Source organism: Mastomys coucha, unplaced genomic scaffold (assembly GCF_008632895.1).
Source record: "Mastomys coucha isolate ucsf_1 unplaced genomic scaffold, UCSF_Mcou_1 pScaffold7, whole genome shotgun sequence".
NCBI classification, from domain to species: Eukaryota; Metazoa; Chordata; class Mammalia; order Rodentia; family Muridae; genus Mastomys; species Mastomys coucha.
Window position 1 is genome coordinate 7,585,619 of NW_022196913.1, and position 23,901 is coordinate 7,609,519.

A 23,901-nucleotide genomic window follows, 5' to 3' on the forward strand; every position below is an offset into this window, starting at 1 on the left:
AGTTCTTACTCTTTCATTTGTGTGTTTATATGTCCAGTGCATATGTGTCTATGCATGTTTGCATGTGTGCTGGCTTACACGTGGAAACCCGAGGTTGATCTCAGGAGTCTTCTATGGGCTTTCGTGCCTTATTCATGAAGACAGCACCTCTCAACCAAACCCTCATCCTAGGGCTAGTCTGACCCCCCAGATTGCCCTGGGATCCTCTTTTCTCTCTTACGAGGCTGGGATCATAGGTGGGCCACCACATGGAGCTGATGTTTATGTGGATTCTGGGAATCCAAACTCGGGCCTTTATACCACCTGGCCAACACTTTAACCACTGGGCAATCACCCCAGCCCCCTCCCCCTTAGTTCTCTTTATGGGATGTCTGTATTTTCTTTGGCAATCATGGACACAACCACTGTGCATGTCAGTGCTCTAACATTTTAGAGAGACCTTGTTGAATTTGAAGACAAATGGGTCGGTATTGAGAAAAGCCACAAGAAAAAAATTCAATATCAGTTGCTTTTTCAAATTTAATTGCTGCTTGTTTCCAGGCTGAAATGAACTCTGGAAGACATGTTCTGGTTCTGTTCACAGTCACAAAACACATTCTGATATGCAGAAAATGACACCGTAGCTCTGGGGTTTTCTCTGCTAGTCACAATGAAAAGAACCAACTGAAATGTTATTGCTTTGTGATAAATACTTTACATGGTACTGCAGCTAGCTCTAATTAGATTTATTTTTAAGCTCAGTTTCTTAACTTGCGCTGACGGGTAATAGAAAAATCAGATGATTGTTTTAATGCAGATAACAAAATGTCTCACAACTGTTTGCATTGCCTTGTTCTATTTAGTCCCTGAGTTCAAATGTGCTTCTTGTTGGGGATAGTCAGGGTCCTTAAAACAAAGCAGGGTGTCAACCAGGGACAAAGTGTGTTGCCATAGTAACTGTATAATAAAATTTGTTTATTTTTGGGGGGGTGTTGTAAATTGTATGTTTGTATACATGTATGGAAGATATATGCACATATATGTGTGAGTGCATGTGGTAGCCAAAAGTCACCTTTGTGTATCTTCCTCTGTCATCGTAACTTTTGAGACCAAGTCCCAAGACCTGGAACCTGGAACTCACCAATTTGGCTAGACTAGTTGGCTTGCCAGTTCCTGGGATCTGCCTGCCTTGCCTTCCTAGTGCTAGGCATATGGGTGCCCACCACCACAGCTGACTGTGCAGGTGCTGGGACTCAAACTCTGATCCTCATATTGGTGTGACAGGCATTCTCCAACGCAGCCACATCCCTCTCCATACATACTATAAAACAAAAGTTCAATCCCTTTAAGTAATATGAGAAAGCTTCATGTTTTTAAAGATCCTTAGGGTGTATCCATTCTGGTTGATAGTTTTCTGAATATCTTCTGTCTTCTTCTTCATGTTGACTGATTTCCACTCAAAACAGATAGAGTGGCAGTAATGCCTGTTTCTCGTCTTGGGACAGTTTTTCTCACTGCAGAGTGTGCCTTCAGCCTGATGGGACTACTAATACCTTTTCTGGACTTGGCTAAACTGGAGGAGGGGTGACCCCATGTAATTCTTGTACTTGTCTGCATCCTCGCATCCCAAGGAGCTGCCACAGATGGCCATTTTGTGGAATTTAATAGCTGATGCCCTGCTTCACTTCTTCAGATTGCTTAATGCATGTGGGTATTAGGAGCTTGGAGCGTGGCAGAGTTTGTGAAAGTTAAAGAGTCACGTAGGCATGGTAATACGTTCCTGGATACCTAGCACTTCAGAGGTAGAAGCAGGAGGATCAGAGTTCAAGGACAGCCTTGGCTATAAGAGACACTGTCTCTAACACACACACACATACACACACACACACACACACACACACACACACACACAAATTAGTAAATCATGTCTTGCTTAGTGAAAGGCCAGTGCTCAGGGTTGGTTCTAGGTTCCTCCATTGTTTGGTAAATAGGTACACTGAGAATTACCAGGAATACCTCACTTCTCTAGAACCTCTTCCTTTGGTTCTTAGGGTGGACATAGTTGGTCATTCTGTGCTGTAGGTAGTCACCACATTAATTATTTTCTTGGACTTCACACTTGGAAGTGTGTTATTTGGAGAAATATGATATTGGATGATTAAATGGTCCAGACTGCTGCTTACAACACATACCCAAGAACTCTGTCAAATTAAGTGTTCAGAAGTCGAGCCCTTATTGGCTTGTAGGAGCTCATTTCACTCCTTACAGGTATCTGAAGTATTTGCAGTGCAGTTCAAATACATGCTTCATTGAATACATAATATAAAGTACAAGATTGATTTTAATGTTTAATTAGTTGCATTTCAGGGGATATGCACCTGGATACAGATGATTGTGGAAGGTAGAAGAGGGTGTTGGATCCCTTGGAGTGGGAATTGCAGACAGTTGTCAGCTGCTAGATAGGGGTGCTGGGGACCAAACACAGGCCTTCTTCAGGAACAATACCTATTATGAACCACTGAGCCATCTCTCCAGACCCTACCATGGGTCTTTTAAAACAGAATGAAAATCTCCGGAGCGGACTGGAGAGTAATAAATTGAGGAGTTTTTGAGCATTAGGCAACCCCCTCTAGCTGTTTCCATTTTTCCTAGCCAGCATGGCTAGGTTTTATCTTTCCTAGATGGTGAATTAGTTCCCTGTCACCCAGCAGATAATTCTATCACACTTCATCAGAACCTGCCACACTTAATGAAAACCTCTTGTCAAGAGCAGTCAACACATCCTTGTTAAATTCAGCAGGAGTTGACACAGTTGCGCTTCATTGTGGTATCTTCCTCCCGACAGATTCTTACCATGATCACCAATGCAGCCTACAAGCCCGGGAGGGTACTGAGAGAACTACAGCTGGTGGAAGATCCAGAGTGGAATTCCCAGGAGGAGATACTCAAGGCAAAGTAAGTGGCCTTGGTTTTGGGAAAGGAGGAGTTGGTCATAACTTCTCCTGCTGTTCTGAACCCCCCCCCCCCCCACCGCACCTTGGTTTGATATTGCCCAGGCAAAGAGAAACAAATTGAAGGTCTCTTGCGTCGCAGCTCCATGTGCTGTGTGTAGACTTCCTGTTGAGGTTAGTTTTAGTATCTTCATAACAGAATACTTAATAAAAGCAACTTAGGGAGTCAAAGAATTTTTTTTCCTCCTGGGTTCAAGTTCAGCCCATGGTCACCTGGCTCCCTTTTCTGGGAGGATGACATTATGGCAGAGGCTGTTTATATCATAGTGGACAGGAGACAAGAGAGATGGGCTAATTAGGGATCATCTTCCAAGACAGTGCAACAGTGACCTGGCTGTGCCAGCTTGGTGCTGCCTTCTGAACTCTCTGCCGCCTCCTAAAATAGAACTATCAATTAAGGACTAAATGCGAGGGACATTTCACACCCAAATTGTAACAGTGACATTTCTGCTATCCTGAGCTACCTTAAGCATTAAGATTGCTAATATGGAATTTGATTAACCAGTATTCTTGTATATGTGTTTGTATGTATATGTGTGCATTATGTATGTGAAGGTATGTGTATATGTGTGTGTATATATATATGTGTGTGTGTGTATGTATACATATACAAACATGTATATATGTATGTATGTATAAATATCTATGGATGTCAAAGAACACCCCCATATGACATTCAGGTATTTTTTTTGAAACAGAGTCTCTCATTTTCCTACAGTTGCCAAGTAGGCTAGGCTGTCTGGACCGCCTGCCCCAGTTATACTTCTGTTTCCATGTTCCCAGCTTGAGGTGTACAAGCATACATCAAGCCCATCTGGCTTCTTTACATAGCTTTTAGAGCTTGAACTTTGGTCCTTAGGCTTGCAAGGCAAGCATTTTACCAACGGAATCACCTTCTTCACTTCTTAACTAATAATACATTTTAATGGCTAAACATTCAGCATTAAAACTTGTGTTTATAAGCCAATGGATGACTTACTAGAAAGGAGGAAATCCTAGATGGGAGTGTTGTGCCCTGTCAATCATTGCAGGATGCGAGTTAGCTGCTCTCAGTGTTTGCTACCGTGACCCCCTTCATATCAAATAAAACATTCTATGCTTTGGAATAGAAAACTATTTAAAGTTTGAAGGAACTGACACATCCCTTTGGCCATGCGCCCTGGGTTCACGTGTAGTTCGCCAACTTTCTGCTTTTACTTGGAACTTGGGAAGACAGCTTTTCCTTTGCTTTCTTCTTTCTCTCCCTATTTCCTCTTCTGTGGTAAGAGTTTTAAAGCCAGGGCCTCTGTTAGACATCCCAGCCTTTTAAAATCTTAGTGTACGGCAAGTCTCACTGAGTTGCTCCATCTAGCTATGCATGTGAACTTGAGATCTTCCTGCCTCCGTTTCGTGAGTAGGTGGGGGTGAAGGCTGTCCGTTTCTCCATCTCTGAAGAGGAGGGCAGGCACGCTGACACGCTTGCTCCTGATTCGAGAGGAGGCCACAGGAAATGTTCCTTACTCTGGGGTTGAGTGTTGCTTAGTGTCTGAGAAGACTCTGCTTTCCACGTGGCTGTAGAGAAAGCCAAGGATGACCTTACGCCCCTGACCCTCATGCTCACACCTCCCATGTGCTGGGATTGCAGATACGCAGCAACACATTCAGTCTAAGCTACGATGGGGACTGTCGCATGACCACTATCACTTCCTCACTTCCTGACTCTTCCCTGCGTCGTGTGTGTGGCTGGTGGAACAGTTTATGATCAGCTATCCACTCCACATCCCTGGTGTCTGTTAGGATCAGCCATGTCACCTTCAATTCCGTAAAAGTCATTTATGGTCTAATGATGTCCTGCCCAATCGCAAGGGGAAGGGACTGAAGGACCAGAAAGAGAGAATTCATTTTCCCAAAGAGGAAAGCCAACAACAGGCAAAATTACGCGGCATTATTCCAAGAAACCTTTACATGAATTTTACCCAAAGCACAGAAGAAACAAAGCAAGTTTTCTTTTCCTTTTAATATTCCATATTCGATGCTCTGTAAGGGGAGGCTTGTCTGCCATAACAGAGCATTTTTATCTAGAATCCCATTAAGGTGACTCCGGTGGGTGTTTATGTGAGAAATCCTTACTTTTCGCTTTCAAACTTTCCTGTACCCTTCACTATATCCCCAGAGACACCTAAGGGCTATGGAGATAAACAGAACACAAACATCTTAAATCTCATTAAAAGCTCTGCTCCTCCTAAATCAGCCAGAAACGCATTCCCTGACAGGAAGAGTTCATTTTGCAAGTGTTTGCACTTATTTTCATGCTACCGAGTCGATGGGAGCTTTTATTAAATCCAGCCTGATAGAATTGAAGCAGACACCTTGCTTTCCAGCCTGTTCAATTACAAAGGCAACACATTACCTCTTCTATCAAGGATGGCATGGAGGTCCTCAGCAAAACCTTACAAGGCATTTTCTCAGGGGGAAATGCCAGTCTGTGCAGGGGTTTCTCCTTGCCTGATCATAGCATTCCTCTAAGCAGCTGCTAATGATGACAGCGTACTGTCAGCAGGAACCCCGGTGACAACCGTCTGCTGTGTCACCTCTTTGCTTCTCATGGCAAACGACAGCTTTCTAGATCCTGACAATGTGTCTGTGCCTTTCTCCATGCAAATGGGAGATGACTGGAGAGTGAGCCAGCCTCTCCCCCTGCACCGAAAGGCAGGCATGGTCTCTGTCGTGAATGAATTAATTTAGCAGAGGTTAGACCAGGACTTTGAGATTGTAGTCATGTCTGCTGTCTGCACTGAACTGTAATGTTACAGTGTCTTCCTTCCGGAGCTGAGGGCCTGGGATAGCCCCTCCCTGGTGTGTGTGTGGGGCAGTTCTTATTGTCAGTTGGCTTCTGTGATTGCTCATTGTTTCGATTTTTTTCCTTTTAAAATGTCTTTATTAGCATACATAAATTATACATAGTAACTAGTTTTATTGTGACATTTTCATCCTTGTATATAAGTGTTTTGATTGTATCCCCTCCCCCACCGTTTCTTATCCCCCACCCACTCCTCAGATCCTCTTCTTCCCAGCTAGTGATCTACTCCTCCCTCTTCCCCTCCTTCCTCCCCTCCCTCTTCTTTTTCTTCTCCCTCCTCCTCCTGAGCCTCCTCTTACTTCATGACCCTGGGAGTTTCATTAACATTGCTTAAAGGTGCTTAGGTAGGAAGATATTTATAGATGTATGAACAACCTGTCTGTGGCTAAGCCAGAGAGTGAATTCTCTCCTCCCCACCCCCCTTTGTGTGTGTGTGTGTGTGTGTGTGTGTGTGTGTAGATGGATGAGTGGAGATGCATTTTTCTCAAAGAATAAAGAGAGATTTTTTTCTGACAAGATAAAAGTGTCATCCAGAAAAATTTTGACCTGTACATAAAATAAAACCCAGCATGTTCCCATGTAGTGGTCTGTCAGTATTTTTATTTTTTTTCCTACTTTCCCCTCAACATGCCTTTCACACTATTAAGGAAATGGTTGCAAGGTTTGGACAACAAGTAAAAGGTGCGCCTTATCGTTCTTCCACAACCTGTCTGAAAACTGGACCTCCTATACCGACAAAGGGAAAACACATTCTGATGACATTTGCTACAGAGGTTTTGTAGCAGGAAATTCCCCTCTGACAAATGTAAATATTCCAAGCTACCTACATTATTCTGAGGGTTTTTTTGTTTTTGTTTTTGTTTTTTGTTTTTAAGATTTATTGTATACATATGAGTACACTGTAGCTGTCTTCAGACACACCAGAAGAGGGCATCAGATCTCATTACAGATGGTTATGAGCCACCATGCGGTTGCTGGGAATTGAACTCAGGCCCTCTGGAAGAATAGTCAGTGCTCCTAACCACTGAGCCATCTCTCCAGGGAATTTTACTCTCTGCTTTAGGGGGCTCTGAAACCATTGCCCATCTAGAAACACTGAAATGTTTCCCACATATCGTAAAGTTTCTTTTTATCTTATCCCTTCTTTGAATGGTTTTGAATCTGTGTTGGAGAAGCTGGGTTGAAGATCTAGAGATTTCCCCCCCAGCTGTTGGTGTAGTCTTGCTTTACCTCACTATCTTGTGGGCAGAGGCAGCAAAGCTACGTCGGACTTTGTCTTTATGGGAGTTGTGTTAACTCTGTAGAGTACTCTACTATGCCATCTTAAACTTGCCTATGAGGCTTTGTATAAAATGATGAGAACCTGTCACACAGAAATCTTTAGGTTCAGTACTACTACCATGCTCTTTGTGCCCAGCAGAGAATCATTCTCCAACATATTCCAGGGAGATTATAAGAAAGTATAAAGAGGAAAATAGAAACCACACACAGTGCACCACGTTATTAGAAAATAGAGATCTCACGTTGGAAGTACAATTGAGCTAGGCTGTTTTTGCTGTTGTTGTTGCTGTTGAGGTGACGAAATGTCCACACTGAGGAAAACATGGGGAGAAACCCTGGTTTGGGCTCAGAGAGTCTGAAGTTTCAGTCTGTGATGGGGCAGCGCGGTGTGGAGTGAATAGTGGCACAGAACACTGCTCATCTAGTGGACACTATGTGAATGATCAAAAGGGGCAAGGGACAAATAGAAGCATACCCCAGTAACTCATTGTCTCTAACGAGGCCCCATCCTCAGAGTCTCCAACTTCTCAGTAATGCCATCAACTTATGATTCCACTGAGAGATCACTCTGCTGATCAATAGACACCTCATGATCTCATCATTTCCCAAAAGCCCCAAGGGTTGCAGCCACACATCTAATACCTTTAGGGAACACCTCAGATTCAAACCTTAACAATGCTGTGTGTCTCCAAGCCCTGGCCTGAGGCTGCATGCACTACCAGAGAACTATACTTGAGGCTCAACACTAAATCACAAACTTACTTGAAACTGTGATTTTTTTAAAACAAATATGTATTTATCTTATTGTATATGTATGAGTATTTTGCTCGTGTGTACATCTGTGTACCATATGCCTACAATGCCCTCTGAGACCAGAAGAGGGGGTAAGACCCTCTAGAACAGGAGTTACAGATAGTTGTGAGCCACCTTGTGGGTGCTGGGAACCCTGCCTCCATTCTCTGGAAGTATAGCTGATGCTAAGAGAACCACAGAGCCATCTCTCCAGATGGTCATGCCATTTGAAAAAATGAATTAAAAAAAAACCAAAACAAGTAACATGTGCAGTTCTCAAGTATGACTTTGTAGGTGACAATATCTGTATCTCTCACAGTGCCAAAAGGTTGGACACACCTGCCAGTCCAAGAGTCTGAAAATGAACTCACTGTTGTTACTCTGTCTGCTGTTGTTCAGATACGGAGGCAGAACATACAGGGCTGTGGTCAAGATCGTGCGGACAGCAGACCAAGTGTTGAATTTCTGTCGGCAAGTTTGTGCCAAGCTGGAGTGCTGTCCGAACTTATTGAGCCCTGTGTTGCTCTCTGAAGCCTGCCCAGAGAACTGTTCCATCTACACCAAAACCAAATACGGTGAGTACAAAGAAGGCAAAGAAAGACACGGGACATGCCTGAGCACTACTGGGCTGCACTTGGGTGCTTGGTTGGTTGGTTGGTTGGTGTCTATTTGTTTGTCTTGTTTTTTTGTTTTTAACTCTTTGAGGAGTTCTTCATGTGAGTACCAGGAGAACTCTTATGGATTTTCTGTTGCCGATCCATGTATGTTTTAGCCTGATATAAGAAGGGGATGGTATGGATCAAGCAAAGGGAGATTGTCATTAGAAGGTTTTGGGAAAGGAGAAGTGAGAAATTTAGAGGACCAACTGATTTCTAATCTGTGTGCTTGAAAGAAGCACTTTATAAATCGATATCAGTAATGTTTAGGGACTCTAATTAATTTCTTGTCCTGGTATAAGCCCAGGATTTGTTATGACAATACTTTTTTGGGTTCTGTTTGTTTGTCTGTTTGTTTTGTTTTTTTTTTTTGAGATGTGGTCTCTTTATTCTGTAATTAAGGCTCAGAACTAAAACTCACTATGTGACCTGGGCTGGCTTCACACTCACTGAGCTCCTCCTTCCTGTCTCTGCCCTTTTGTGTTGGAATTGCAGATGTGAATGAATCCTTCAGTGCTGCCCAGTGGTACTTTCATCCCAAGTGGGAGAGTCTCTGGGGCCTTTTCTTTCTGCACAGATGCTGTCTGCTTCTCCTCTGCTTAGATAATTCCCTCAACTCTGTCTCAGGGATGTCACCGGAGGATTCAGAAGCCATCTCCCTTCCTTCCCAGCTGCTTTGCCTTGCCACTGCTGTGCAGGACTCTGAGTTGGTCCCACTTTCCCAACCTGTAATGCTTGTGACTGTCATCCCCCACCACACCGAGAGACCTCTGCCTTCCACAGACAGCTTCCCACTGCCGTCATTTCTTCTATTCTGAGAACTTTTTTTTTTTCCCTTCCACCCTGGGTAGCTTTTACCACTGTAGAAGCCTCTACTATAGACATCTCAAGTTCTGAGAGCTCCAGTCTACAGCTTCTGAGCTTCCTAATCTCCACTTAGTCATCTCTGGTCCTGTGGCCAGGAAAAGGAAGTTGGCTCTGCCAGCCCAGGTTCCAGCCACTTAGAGTCAAAGGATGCACACAGTGTGGTCAGTGCTCTGAACCACAGCCATTTGTGGTTTATCAACTGAGTTGTTGGAACCAGGGATATGGTTCATAGTATGGCTCTTATGTACAAAAACAGACAGACTCCTCCAAACACATGTATGTGTGCTTGCAGAGAGAGAGAGAGAGAGAGAAAGAGACAGAGAGAGAGAGAGAGACAGAGACAGAGGGAGACAGAGAGAGAAAGAGAGAGACAGAGACACAGAGAGAGACACAGAGAGAGCACAACTTGGCAAAGGAACCTTCCCCTTCCAGTCCCTGGCATAGAAGTCAGTCTTGCTCATGCCAGACAAGCATTTTGCCACTGAGCCACATTCACAGGCCATGTTGCTTTGAGATAAGGTGTCTCAGTTGTTTTGTTGTTGTGGCTGATTAAATACTCTGATAACAGCTTATGGGGATGGGGGATTTATTTTGCCCCACACTTCCAATTTACAGTCCAACATGGAAAAAAGTTACAATGGCAGGAACTTGAGAGAGGTGGCCACAACAGATCTGTAGTCAGATGGCATAGGATGCAGGGAGTCCATGTAGCTGTCAGCTTGCCAGCTCACCTCCCACCTCAATTAATCAGGTCAAGATAACTCCCCACCTGAACAGCCGAATGCCCTTCTCAGGTGATTCTAAAGTCTGCCAGGTTGACAGTGAGCCCTAAGTGTCACCTAGAAAGTCTCTTTGTGATTTAGGCTCCCTCTAGAACTTGCTCTATCCCCAGGATGCTCCCACCCCCTGTTCTTTTCTACATCACCTTACCTTGGGCCAATGCAAGGTTCAGCAGGGGTCATTGGGTTGCTACTGCTCCTGAAGGTAACTGATCTGACAGAGGACTTCAGGGGGCTTGAATGTTGACCCTGTAAATAGGTTCTTCTGTAGCCCCTGGACAAAAGGGAGATGGGGTCATCATTGTGACCTGCAAGTGAACTAAAAGATAATTCTGGATCTCATTTCACCAAATTTCAAAAGGCTAAGATATCTCCAAGTGAGTATTGTTGTCACTGGAAATTGAGGTACAGTGGCAGGGGAAAAAACAAACGAAAATAGCTGTTGGTTGGAATTGGGTCTAGTGAGGCCAGTGATCTCCCAGTGAGCTGTATGGCTCTCTGATGAAACCATCATTGGCTTTACTCTCAGTAAAACTATCTTCCTCCTTGTAGCCTATTATTATGGGAGAAAAAAGAGGGTCATTCAGACGTCACTTGCATTCAGCAACACCAACAATACACCAAAACCACCGGGCAGGAGACGGAAACGACGGAAAACAGTCTATGTACAGAAGAGACAGAAATCTGCTGCGGACAGCCCAGAGAGCAGCCCAGAGGGGCTCCCAGTGGGCACCCCAGTGGGCATCCCAGCAGGCATCCCAGCGGGCATCCCAGCGGACATCCCAGCAGGCATCCCAGCGGCCGTCCCAGCAGGCATCCCAGCAGGCATCCCAGCGGGCATCTCAGAGGGCATCCCAGAGAGCTTGGCCCAGGTACACTGTCCTTAAGGGGCTTCCAGCCCTTTTGGCTGGAAGGGTTTTATTTGTTTTCTAATTTAATTTATTATGTGTGAGTGGGAGCAAGACACAGAGGGCTGAAGGGGAGGGGGGAGAGGACAAGGAGGATGAGGACACAGACACACCCAGCTGTGCTGCATGAGTGGAAGGTAAAACTCACTCTTGAGAGTCCGTTGTCTTCTCCCACTGTGGGATCCTAGAATCAGAAGAAGCAGGCAGTCTGGTTTGTGCAGCATGCACTTTTGCCTGCCCTGTTTGGTTGTTTGGGGGATGCTAGGCAAGCACTCTACCACTGAGCTACAACCTATCCCTTGCAGTTTTGAGGCTTTTCCCTATGTAGCTTAGAGTGGCCTTGAACTGTGTGTGTGCCTGGGGAGCGGGGGTGTACAAGCATTAGAAGAGCAGAGGTTAACCTCAGTTGTCATTCCTTGGGAAAGGGTCCACCTTGGATTTTTGTTTTGTCTGCTGTTGTTTTTGAGGTAAGGTCTCTTACCTTTTCCTGGAACTCATCATTTTTGGCTAAGCTGGTTGGCCAGTAAGTCCCCGGGATCCATCTGGCTCCACCCTCCCAATGTCTAGCTTTTCCACGTGGCTTCTGGGGATCAAACCAAGGTTGTTATGCTTGCATGACACGCATTTTAACTCTTAAACCACTCTCCCTCTCCCTCTCCCCCTTCTCTTTCCCTCTCTCTTCTCCCTCTACATACCGCGAACCAATTGCAGCTACTGGTTAAAAGATGTCTGTTAGAAGATATTTTTTTTGGTATCATGGGCTCTCTTTTGGGGCCTCAGTGGACAAACCTAGCCAGGAGCTTTGTTCTGGGAAGGAGGGGAAATGGCATCAGGGTCTGGCAGTGTGGCAGTTGGTGAGGGTCACACTGTGCCCACTCACAGCCCTTTTCAACCCACCCCCACTAAGCACATCCCTCTGCCTTTCAGAAAACTGAAGAGAAGGATCCAGAAGCCCCGGACACTGCAAGTGAGAAAACTGGCTGCAAGGCTCTAGATAACCAGACAAATGCTTCAGCAGCAGAGGTGCCCTCTGCCCGGCCACGGAGGGCTGTGACCCTGAAGAGGAATTCAGAGGCTTCGAAGCGGCCTCCAGTGGAAAGGGCACGGAGGGTTCGCTCAGTGCCAGCTACTGCTTCTTCTAATAACAGAGTCAAGGGTCCACTTGTTAGGATTGTGAAATCAGAGGTGAGTTCAGGGAGTTGAGGGTGCGTGGCTCATCTTTAAGAACATGGAGCAGAGTTAAGGCTGTGGTTCAGGAAAACCTCTTTAAAATATCAGAAATGACCAGAGATGCTCTGTCAAAATTCCCAAATCCAAGGACAAAAGAATGATTTCACCTCTTTGTAGAGGGCCAGGAAACATCAGACAGGAGTTCCCAGGGTTAGAATAATATCTTCGTTTCTGGGTGTCTTTAATCCTCCAGAGCTTCTGGTCAGGTGGAGGAGAGGGTCCAGTCTACAGTTCTGGGTCCCAAAATTCCATCTCTACATGTCCCATTTCTTCACTTGAATTTTCATCCCTCTCTCCTTTATGGGACACCTCTCACATATCATAATATTTTAAATCAGCATGTTTGGCGCTCCTGAAATCGATAGGTGGTAGATGAACTGCTGCTGCAAAAGACCTAGTGCCATTATCACAAAAGCCAGTGGCGATGACAGTACATTTTCTTGCATGCATCCAGCTGTGCACCTCACTATCTGTTCACATTTTAATCAGAGATGCTTCGTCAGAAACTGGGCCTTAGATTTTTACAACTAGGGATTCAAGATTGATAGTCATTATGTCATGGAGTAGGGCAGGGGCATGTTCATAGGTGTGCATAGAGCCCAGGGATCTAGCCCAGATGCAATAGGAGCCATCCACTCTTTTCTTTCCTCTTTTTTATAAAAAATAATTTTGAGGCAGGCAATCTCATGCCTAGAGCTTGCTTAGTAGTGAGTTAGTCTCTCTGGACAGCAATTCCCAGAAACCTCCTGCCTCTACTTCCTCAACCTTACCACTTTTTTTTTCTTTTTCATTTTTTTTAAACATTTATTTTATTTATTTTATGTGTATGAGTACACTGTAGCTATACAGATGGCCGTGAGCTATCATGTGTGTGGTTGCTGGGAATTGAACTCAGGACCTCTGTCAGCCGGCTTGCTCCGGCCCTCACTAGCTCCAGCGTAATTCACTATAGCTGTCTTCAGACACACCAGAAGAGGGCGTCAGATCTCATTATGGGTGGTTGTGAGCCACCATGTGGTTGCTGGGATCCGAACTCAGGACCTTCGGAAGAGCAGTCAGTGCTCTTGCCTGCTGAGCCATCTTGCCAGCCCTCACTTTTTTTTTTCTTAATGTGTGTTCTGGTGATGACACTCAGGTCCTTAGACTTGGATGACAAACACCTTGCCACCTGAGTCCCCAGCCCTGCTGTACCTTCTGTTGTTAATGGTCTTGAGCGTTTGAAGATGCCCAGGTCATTCACTGCAGGTGTAGAAGTCAGCAGAGGCAGGTTGCTAAGAAACTCCATGGAGACTGTGTGCCCAGTGAAAGACCAAGAGAGCCTGGAGTTCTGGTCCAGCAGTGTGGAGGCACAGAGGTTAGTAAGAAGATGCAGCTGGCCCCGCAGCGTGCAATGACAGTGCCTTGCCCCCTCCCCTGCAGGATTCAAGCCAAGCAGAGGAGGAGAGATTGATTCTTGAGAGCAATCCCTTGGAGTGGTCGGTGACGGATGTGGTACGATTCATTAAGCTGACTGACTGTGCACCTTTGGCCAGAATTTTTCAGGAGCAGGTACACTGGCTTTTCTGTGTCATCAGTTTATTTTCTGGACTCCAGGTCTTGTCTCTGTGTGTTTGTATGTCCATGCATAAGTGTACGTATCTTTGTGTGTGTGTGTGTGTGTGCAGTTACATGCATGCCTGTGTGCACATAGGTATGCCTGTGCATTTGAGGCCCAGAGAACACTGTAGGGCATCCTTCCTCAAGCGATATCACCTTTATGAGACAGGTTCACTCTCTGGCTTGGAACTCACTTCATAGGCTAGGGTGACTAACTTGACTTAGTCCTCCTGCCTCCCAAGTGCTGGAATTCCAAGCATGTACTAGCACATTCTGCTTTTTAAAGTTAATGCCGAGGATCAAGTCCCTAAAGGCAACTACTGTACTGACTGAACTGTCTTCCCAGCCCCGAGACTCTTAAAGGAATTGCCTGTCTTATCTGGCTTCTTCATGACTTACCACGGAGGGATAAAGTCTCACATGCCCTTTGGCTGCTTACCGCAGTTGATATCTGTAAGTGGGTTCATCCACGCTGCTGAGCAGGTACGGTGTGCCTGACATGAGGGCTTTCTCACGGAGTTGCCTGTTACTGGCAGGGGAAGAGTGAACATCTAGGCTTCGCCCTCATTCACAGCCATAGCCCACTTCCCAGTACCAGTTTCTATTGCGCTGCTGCTGTGGTAAGATGCTCTCAACCTGGAGAGGAAAGGATTGATTTCCTCTTACACCTCATAGTCTCCAAAGAAGGGTTGTCAGGGAAGGAGCTCAAGATAGGAACGGAGAAGCAGGAACTCGGAGCCGAGAACTGATGGCACTTGCTCGCTGTCTTCTTTCCTGGGTCTGACTCAGCCAACATTCTTATACTGGGGTGGAGGGTCAGGAACCAACAAAACCTCACAGAGCAAACATCTGTCTTTTAAGATGTGATATTTCTCTGAATACTTTTTACCATCTAGTTGATTAAAGATATACCTCTCTAGTCTCGTTTTACATTTAATAAGCCAACAATTTGAGAAGATAAAATTTTAAACAGTAAGGCAGAAAAAAAGTCCGATTTCCCATTGCTATAGAGGATTTTCTTAAATGCAGTGAAATGTTGTAAAAGGGAAATTAAAGAGCATCCAGGACTCCACCTCCTGCTCCCATGAGTGGCATTCTAGGTATCCATGCTCTGCCGCCCTGATAGCCATGGGGTGAAATGATTAATCTCATTCACTCTGGAAACTTCTACAGACTCCAGAGGAGGTTATATGGAGGCACGATCAGGAGCCAGACAGGAGGCCTGGCTCTTGGATTTCTGCTGTTCACTTTTCTTCTTCTCTGGGTACAGACAGAGAGGCAGACAGGGAGATGTGCTTTCTGACCTAAAAAATGAGGGCAATGATCTATCTTTTCATTATAGCACACAGACAAGACGGGAAATAGTGAACAGTGCTGTAGCTTAGCTGATAGACGGCTTACTGGTAAAATTTCATCTCCATCTTAGAAACAAACACAAAGCAATAGTTAGGGAATCATGTGAAGTACTGACTGAGACAGTGTTTTCCCAGTCTGATACTTAGACATAGTAATACTAAAAAACAAAACAAAACAACAACAAAAAACCAAACAGAAACCTGCAGCATGCAAGCACAGGACAAATTCTGACTATATAGGTTTAAATACATCACCATGTATTTGTGACTTGTAGATTCTAAGTTAAGTGAGAGCTAACATCTCTAGCCCAAATGGTTCCCAGGCTCCTGCATTGATACTGGGTTCAGAGTTATGCAAATTCTCAGTGAGGCGCTGGCTTGCAGGGCAGGTAGCTAAAACACTAGTCTTAAATTCCTTTTATCTCTCTGCTAAGCCCAGTTTCCAACAATACCTCAGATTGTTTCAAGGAAATGAACTTGCTGGCACATTCCACCAGAGATTCAGAGTGGGCACCAGCTTCCTCCACCCACCTCCTCTGACATCAGCTAAAACCTTTGTCCTTGATTTAGACGTTAGGTGGGCTTTTAATGAATGAATCTTGTTCCAAATTAATTTTGCATTTCACATTAGGGATTTTCAACTCTTATAATTAAAAAAAAAGTGTTGCCTGCTGGTCTGTCTAACGCGTGTGGACACTTGAGTCCTTTCTGGTCCATTAGACTTTTAATGACTTTTTTTTTCTTTTTTTCTTTTTTTCTTTTTTGGTTTTTCGAGACAGGGTTTCTCTGTGTAGCCCTGGCTGTCCTGGAACTCACTCTGTAGACCAGGCTGGCCTCGAACTCAGAAATCCGCCTGCCTCTGCCTCCCAAGTGCTGGGATTAAAGGCGTGCGCCACGACCTCCCAGCCTTAATGACTTATTTTTACTAACGTTTTTCTATCACCATTTTGTCCAAATGGCAATGCTCTGATTGGGTGAGGCCTCCAGAAAGTGTTTTCTGAGCTCTCAGATGAACTAGGTGCCTTCGGATTTTTCACTGGCCTGCACAGGAGAGCACAGTTTGCAGACTGGTCATAGCTGTGTACGTTCATGCCTAGGGACAGTAGGAATTCCCAGATGGTTCTGATCACCGGGAGCGATTGCAGACGTTACACGCTCCCCATTGCCAGCATGCATACCTTTTATTTCCAAAATGCTGTGGCAGCTTCTTAGTAAAATCTACTCTCTGTAATTTCATGCTGCAATTCTGAACATTACACAGTGAGAGTCCACACATCTGTCCCGTGGTTTTAAACACATGACCCTGAATAGCAGAGTCTGCGTGCTTGCCCATTGCCAATCAGTGTGCTCACAAGAGAAGTAGGCTGCTTGAAAGAGTTACTTATTTTATGAGAATGTTAAAGGATCATTGGCAGCTTCAGTTCTCTTTGAGGATTTTCCTCTTCTTCATTTCCCTTGACCCATGTATTTTTACATTTTCATCCTTCTTGCAAGGACAGGAGCTTTAGTTTAACTTCTTTCAGTCCGTGGTTGTTTGGGTCTGCTGTATCTGAGCTCCTGTGGCCATGCGTTCGTGGTATGCCATGGTGAAACATGAACTGCATACTTCCTGATGGCCAGAAAGCAAACAAAGATGGGGAGGTGCCTGGAACAAGGTTCCAAGGCAAAGCCTTGGTGCCATGCTTCCATCGAGGTTAGGTCATGGTCCCCAGGATCAGGCCGCTATCCTCATGCTCCTCGGTTTTAACACATTGGCATTGAGGAGGGAGCCTTTATATGCATGCCCTCACATCCCAGATACTCCCATTCAAGAACTGCCACATGCTAGAGAACTCCAGCCAAGTACATATGAGATTCCCATGTCCTCAGTGTAACATCCCCATTGTCTACCAGGACATAGTTTATTCTTTCAAAATGTTCTGCAGATGCGGTAAATCTGCTTATTTTCATGTGATATATTTTATCTGAGTCTTTCTCCTTAAAATTAGTAGTCCATTAATGATTCAGTCTAATATCACAACTGATCTGCCAGCATTTATGAGTCACACTGGATCATATTGATAAAAACTCTATCAACTGTGAGTCTGCTGTGTAACCTACAGGGTTCATGAGAAGAGACTCATGGTACAGGGGAATGCACAATGTCATTTCTGTGTCCCCCTTTGTCCAGCCTTTTCCTATTTACCCCTTTCTATTTCCTCCCCCTCTATGAATGGCAACAAGCCCTGAGTGAATCTACAGCAGGAGTGAGTCGAACGTAAGGGTTAGTCTTTGCACAAGAGTGACGGCTGGATGGTCCAAACCTAGCTGCATTTAGCAGGCAGCATGGGAATTAGAGGCCTGGTCTTATTCTGAGTAGCATGGTCTTGTCAAAACCATGACATCTGGGAACCATATTGTCTAACATTTAGGAATGGAAAATGAACTGGGAGCATGAAGAAGTAGTAATCGTGGGTCCTCACTTGGCTCAAGTATGGAAAGACTTCATTTTAAGTTTGTTCCATCTCTAGATATCAGGAGAATATTTGGGTACATTTTTCCCAGGTAAAGAGGAGGGTTAATGATTTCTTTCTAATTAGATTGTTTGCCCTTAGCCCTTTCCCTCGGTACATCTTGTACAGAGGCTCTCAAAGTCACCTTAGTCCCAGATGTTCAAAGGCTGCCTCTGTGGAACACAGGTAAACCAACTTCTGGAAGGTTTCAAAGTCACACCTCTATCTGCTTTTTGTTCCAGGTCGCTAACCTCAAAATTCACCAGACAATATGCTCACTTTCTAACCTAAGACCTCAAAGCTGAAACCCCTTTAAAACTCAGGGCTTCTGTCCACTGCTGCTGAGGGAGCAGGAGAGAGGGTACTGATCATTTGAATTTGTTCTTCTCCTTGGGAGACATCTAGGGGCAGGATGCTTGGCCAGGTGCTGGGGCCACGACAGAAGGGGCACCTGATTTGAAAAGGTCAGAGAATGCCATTTCAAGGTCCTTGACATCATTTTTAAATGGTCTTTTCCAGCCTGCATGGTGTCTGTTAGGTCTGCTGTTCTCCTTAATGCTGTGACCCCAGGGCAGCCTTTACCGTCATGTTGTACAGCAGGGTGTGGAATCCTGTCCTGGTTCAGAGAGGATGTAAAGAGCTTAGTATTAGGAACATTTGGGCTGACTGCCTAGAATCATCTATGTAAGGTCATTGTAGAATCAGTTTCTGAATTATTTCCTTGCCTAGTGACTTTTATTTACTTATTTTGTGATTTATTATTTTTTACTTTTTATTTCATTCTATTATTTATTTTATTCTACTGTCTCATTCTACAGAACTACAACTAAAGTTTTGTTTAATTTTATCTATTTTTCAATTGACCTCATCTGACAGGTAACATGCTCCAGAGATCTCACCATCTATTCCTTCCCCATTCTGAGATGACAGGCATGCATCCCTGCATCTTTCACACGGATGCTGTGAGTCTGAACTCTGGTCCTCATGTGTGTAGGAAGCCTTTGTCAGTGATCCATCCCCACACCAACTCTTCTTTTAAAACATTCACAGCCAATGGCTAGAATAGATTGGACATACACAATTTGAAGAATGTACACATAGGTGCCAAATATTTAGCTCTTTATCTGCCTCATTGTTTGCTGAAAGAATTCTATATACACAACTATAACTAAGGTTTGTTCTATTGCCCATGTACTTTAGTAGATTAAAAAGATTTTAAAAGCAAAATAAGATTAGTGGAGTGTATCAGGCAGGTAGAATCTGCTCATTATTTCTGCCTCTTTATGTTAAGCCTCCCTCTATATAATATTCTAATATCTATAGTTAATTGCTAACTTAGTATGTCAAGGACATTCATCTGCTTTAGTAAAGGTGTTGAGGGCCCCTAAGTTCAATCTGTTCTATGATTCATCTTTCCTTTTAATAATTGTGTTACTAGACAGTTCCATGCATGTATATAGTGTACTATGATTTCCTTCTTCCCCGCTCATCTTCTCCTGTCTCCCTTCTCTCTCCATCAACTCCTCACCCTATTTATTAGTCCCTTTCCCCAAATCAGGAATTTTAGGTTTATAAACCATGTCCAGGGCCATCTAAGGATGGCTTGGAACTATCCACAGGAGCCTGGTCAAGTCATCAGTGGGAATATAGCTAAAGGCAATGATTTTCGTTCTACAGAGTCTGTCCATCGGGCCCAGTGCTTATGCAGTGGTGCAGGTATCCACAACTACCATGAGTTCAAGGCTGCAGTGGCTGTGCTTTGCCCAGACGATACTTTCGAAAGGATAGTTTGAATGGTTTGTCTTCAACTCACCTGTGCATATACTCGGTTTCTTGAATAGCTTCAAGTTTCTGTACTCACTGCTGTTCACTGAAAAGAAAAGAAGCTGGGGAGTAGCATTCATTTGTGGGAAGCTGGGTGTAACAATCGTTTATAATGCTGAAAGTAGCATTTGTCTAAGTGTAGAAACACATAGAAAAGGCAGCACAACCGTGTGTCAGTTTAACCAAACAACAGGATTCAGCCCACAGTTCCCCACACACATGGCTCAGTACTTATATCTGTTCAAATCCTACACACTGGGAACTTCACTGTTTACTGTCATTGCCTTAACTGTTTTCCCGCTTGATCAATACCCCACTGGTTCCCCTCCATACTCTTGCCCTTCAGCATGTCAGCCATTTGGGGGAACAGGTCATGTGCCTTCATCATGCCTAATTAGGGGAGTATAATACATCCTAGGAGGGTAAGAACTTCTGGAGATGATATCCTTTCCAAGTCTAGAGAGGACTGCTAACAGGAGACATTGGAAGGGGAGGGATAAAAGTGCTTTGCATACAATACTCATGTATAGAATTCTTGAAAAATTAAATACAAGGAGAGGATGCTGTAGATATAGATGCCTTTATAGCCAATTGTATGCAAAATAAGTCCTCATTCTCCTCTCCTGGAATTTAGAGTAACCTCCTTGTGCATGGTGCTTTGTGAAAAGCTGACTGAGTACAAAGCTGGAAGAAAATGCCACTGCCCCAGATGTTTATATAGGCAAACTGAAGTAGTTTTAAGCATCCCTCCCCTTTAGGTCTTATGTCTACTTTTTAAATTAATTTTTCTAAGCAAAAATGCAGAGTGAAGGGTCTTATTAATAATCATACTGGTCAGAATTGAGGAATTAGCCTGCAACTAGAGCTTCATTCAGCTGTTTGTGCCTATTCTTAGTCCCAAGGATAAAAACTTAGCTTCTGTGTGCAATTCAGATAAGCAGGCTCTTGAACAAGAGCTTCGAGAGTATGTTCTCTCTCTCTGCTTCTGTTCCAGGCTACCCAGCTTGGAAGTCAGAACAGGAAGTGTATACTATCCTCCCCCTCCCAACAACAGCCTTTAGAACAGACTCCCTCTTTAAACTTGGGGTTGATTTGAGGCAGAGTACACAGACACAATTAGGACATGCCCAGACCAAAAGAAAAGGGGGGTGTCACTGGCAGTTATGAGGTTACAGTTTAAAGCAAATCTGCAGAGTAGTGGAGCAGTTCTTATTATTTAATCTTGAGGACCAACTTTATTATTTCATACCTGTGTTGAACATCTATCCATCCATAGAATGCTTGTGTGCTGAACATTGCACTCAGGTCAATCAAATACATGCTGGATGGTCTCTGCCATGGTGCTATACTCTGAGTGAGCTGAGAATTTTATCGTTGCGATCACCATGGTACTACCTGCATGTGTAGAAGGTCCAGAACACTTATTTCAAGTGGCAAATAGTTGATGTTCAAGGAATGGATTTTTTGAATGAGCCACATTCTGGCAGTGTAGAAATTGATAATTTTTTTGGGATGGTTTAAGCCACCAAGTAGGGCCACATTGGCAATTAGGGAGAAGTTGGCGATCTTAAAACTTCATAAACTTTACATTTATGCTTAGCAGATATTCCACCAACTCTTTCTTATAGTTAAAAAAAAAAGACTTTTGGAAAAGACTTAAACGCGGGGTAGGTTTCTCAAGTCTTGGGTGATCTGGACCTATTGTCTACATGAAAGGCATTTGGCTTTTTGTTGTTAATGCTGTTGTTGTTTGAAGTGTTGAATGTAGAGCCAGCAAAACAAATCAGCTATCAACATCTCTTATGTTGTTGACATCTTCAAAAATCAGTGAGCACCCCTGTTGGCTTCATGAACATGATCTGCTCCTTAGCACTTCCTGTTTCTCAAGTTACTGTCATCCTTCTAAATAGTAGTCTCAGAAGAGTCGAGTGGCATGGTAGAACAATATGGTCTGTATGCAACCTTGAAATACACCGGAAGTTTCATTCATTTTCTTTATGGCTCCATAGAAGACTGATAGCTCATTTTTGAGGTTTGATAAGGTCACATGTGTCTTTATTGAAACATGGCTTATTCCATTAGTACAGCCAGTGCTCTTGTATAATTTAAAAGTAATAAACAGCATTCACAGTGATATTTTAAAGTGAGTGTGAGTGTCTACTTTTTCCTGTTACTGTACTTATCAGGTAGTATTGCGGACATGGGGCCTGATCGGGTAGTAAGCTCCTTGCTCTTGCTGGCAGTCCTCAGGTGATAAATGACACTTCTCTTGACACTGACCTTCTCACAGCTACACTCTTTACATACTTAGCTATTTGTGTTATTATACCTATAGAAAATAAATGATTTCTTTAAGATAGGAAGATCTCTATATGAAATATGTTGATTTGTTTCTACAATGCATACCTAGGCAATGATGAATAGTTATTGAGTCCTTGTGGTTCATGAGAGTCTGCAGTGTAAAATTTCATGTGGCTGAAATTCGGCTATGCTGAGTTCAGTTCACCACTGACTCTTTAGCACCACTTTGAGCTGTTATTCTCAATTATTCACACTGGAATAGAAAATCCTGCCTTGGGAAATAGCAAGAGCAGATTACAGTTAATCTCAGCCACACAATCAAAAGGCATCTACAGGGACAAAGCAGCCTGCTATAGTGAGCTGATGGAGACACAGACCAACAGAAGCTATAGCGAGCTGATGGAGACACGGACCAACAGAAGCTATAGCGAGCTGATGGAGACACGGACCAATAGAAGCTATCGCGAGCTGATGGAGACACGGACCAACAGAAGCTATAGCGAGCTGATGGAGACACGGACCAACAGAAGCTATAGCGAGCTGATGGAGACACGGACAAACAAAAGCTATAGCGAGCTGATGGAGACACGGACCAACAGATACCCTGCTCTTTGCAGTGCATTTTTGAGCCCTGGTTCCTATAGCAGATTTAACAGTCACTTAATGAATATCATCCTGATATGGCACCTGCTGTATAGATATAGCAAAGTGTATTAGAACAGGGAGAAACCAGTCCTGAACCCAAGTGCAGCTCACTCTGAGGATTGTGTGTGCACACAGGAATGAGTGTGTTTTCATGATGAGGATTGGCTTTGAGGTATAGGAGTCCTCGGGCAGCTTTTGGAGATCTAATCTGGCGATGATATGTTCCTTTTGGAAGATGTCTTTAAGTTTTTGATTTTTTGTTTGTTTATTTAGATTAGGTCTTGCTGTAGAGTTCTGGCTGGCCTTGTGCTCATTCTTTTGGGACTTTGAATGTGGCATTCGCTCCTGACTATGGAGATGTCTGCTGATAAATCTGCTGTTATCTCACAAGGATCCCGTAATATGTAACTTGGCACTTTCCTATTACTCTTTTGGAATTCTGTCTTTCTCATGGGTCGCCTCATCCTACTATGTCTTTGTGTAGTCTTCTGAGTCTCCCAGACCTCATTGTCCATATTTTTCTTAAAATCTCAGTTGTTTATTGCTGTTATCTCATCAGTTAGGTTTCTGGGTTCCACCCCCGTTTTCTAAGACGCTCATTTGAATGTTTGTTCATTTTGTGGGATCTCTTACTGCTCACTTGGCTGCTTTTACTTTTCGCTTCTTCCCTTTTGTGTCTGAATATGTTATCTCAAACGGATTCTCTTCAGCTTGGGAGCTCTAGCTGGCTGCTTGCCGAGGCTTGCTTCCTCCAGTGTCTGTGGCTGGTTTACTCAATTCTTTGATCCCTCTGCTAAATTCATCATTCTTACTAGGAGCTGGTCTTCTTGTTTCATTGAACTGTCTGTTCCTTTTCTCATATCTCATTTAGCTTCCATGGAGCCATTCTTTTGAATGCAGGCATTTTGTCCATTTCTTTAGGGGTCTGTTGCTTGTCAGTGGGTTCCTCTGAAGACACCGTGCAACCTTGATTTTTTTCACACTTTTTATGTATCTACACTTTTATGTATCACACTTTTTTGTATGTACTTTTATTTTTTATGTATCACACTTTTTATGTATAAGTTTCTTGTACATCTGGCAGATTCCTTACCTCTAATAGTTTTGGATGGTAGCTTCTATTGTAAAAGATTTTCTTCTAAAGATTTTTTTATAGGAGTGTCTGATTTTGGCATATGATACTGACTTGGATTCCTTTTGAATAAAGTATGATGTCATGACAGTTTAGGGTATGGTACATGTGGCAGTGGTGGTATACACTAGACATTTTTATCGCTATGTAGCAATGGGGAAACTGGAACAAGAAAGGTATAGCCCTTACTTCATAGTGTGCCTGTCTGTGTGTT

At 43.8% G+C, this 23,901-nt stretch overlaps 1 protein-coding gene across 2 annotated transcripts in view; it reads left to right on the forward strand.

Annotated features, from left to right (window-relative positions):
• Nucleotides 1–23,901, forward strand: part of Sfmbt2 (Scm like with four mbt domains 2) — a 229,444-nt gene that overhangs the window by 199,903 nt on the left and 5,640 nt on the right. For both annotated transcript variants that reach the window (XM_031358425.1, XM_031358426.1), the window contains 5 exons: nucleotides 2,825–2,934; nucleotides 8,302–8,477; nucleotides 10,757–11,076; nucleotides 12,040–12,297; nucleotides 13,762–13,890. In XM_031358425.1, coding sequence (XP_031214285.1) covers nucleotides 2,825–2,934; nucleotides 8,302–8,477; nucleotides 10,757–11,076; nucleotides 12,040–12,297; nucleotides 13,762–13,890 — 993 coding nt within the window. The remainder of the gene's footprint in view (nucleotides 1–2,824; nucleotides 2,935–8,301; nucleotides 8,478–10,756; nucleotides 11,077–12,039; nucleotides 12,298–13,761; nucleotides 13,891–23,901) is intronic.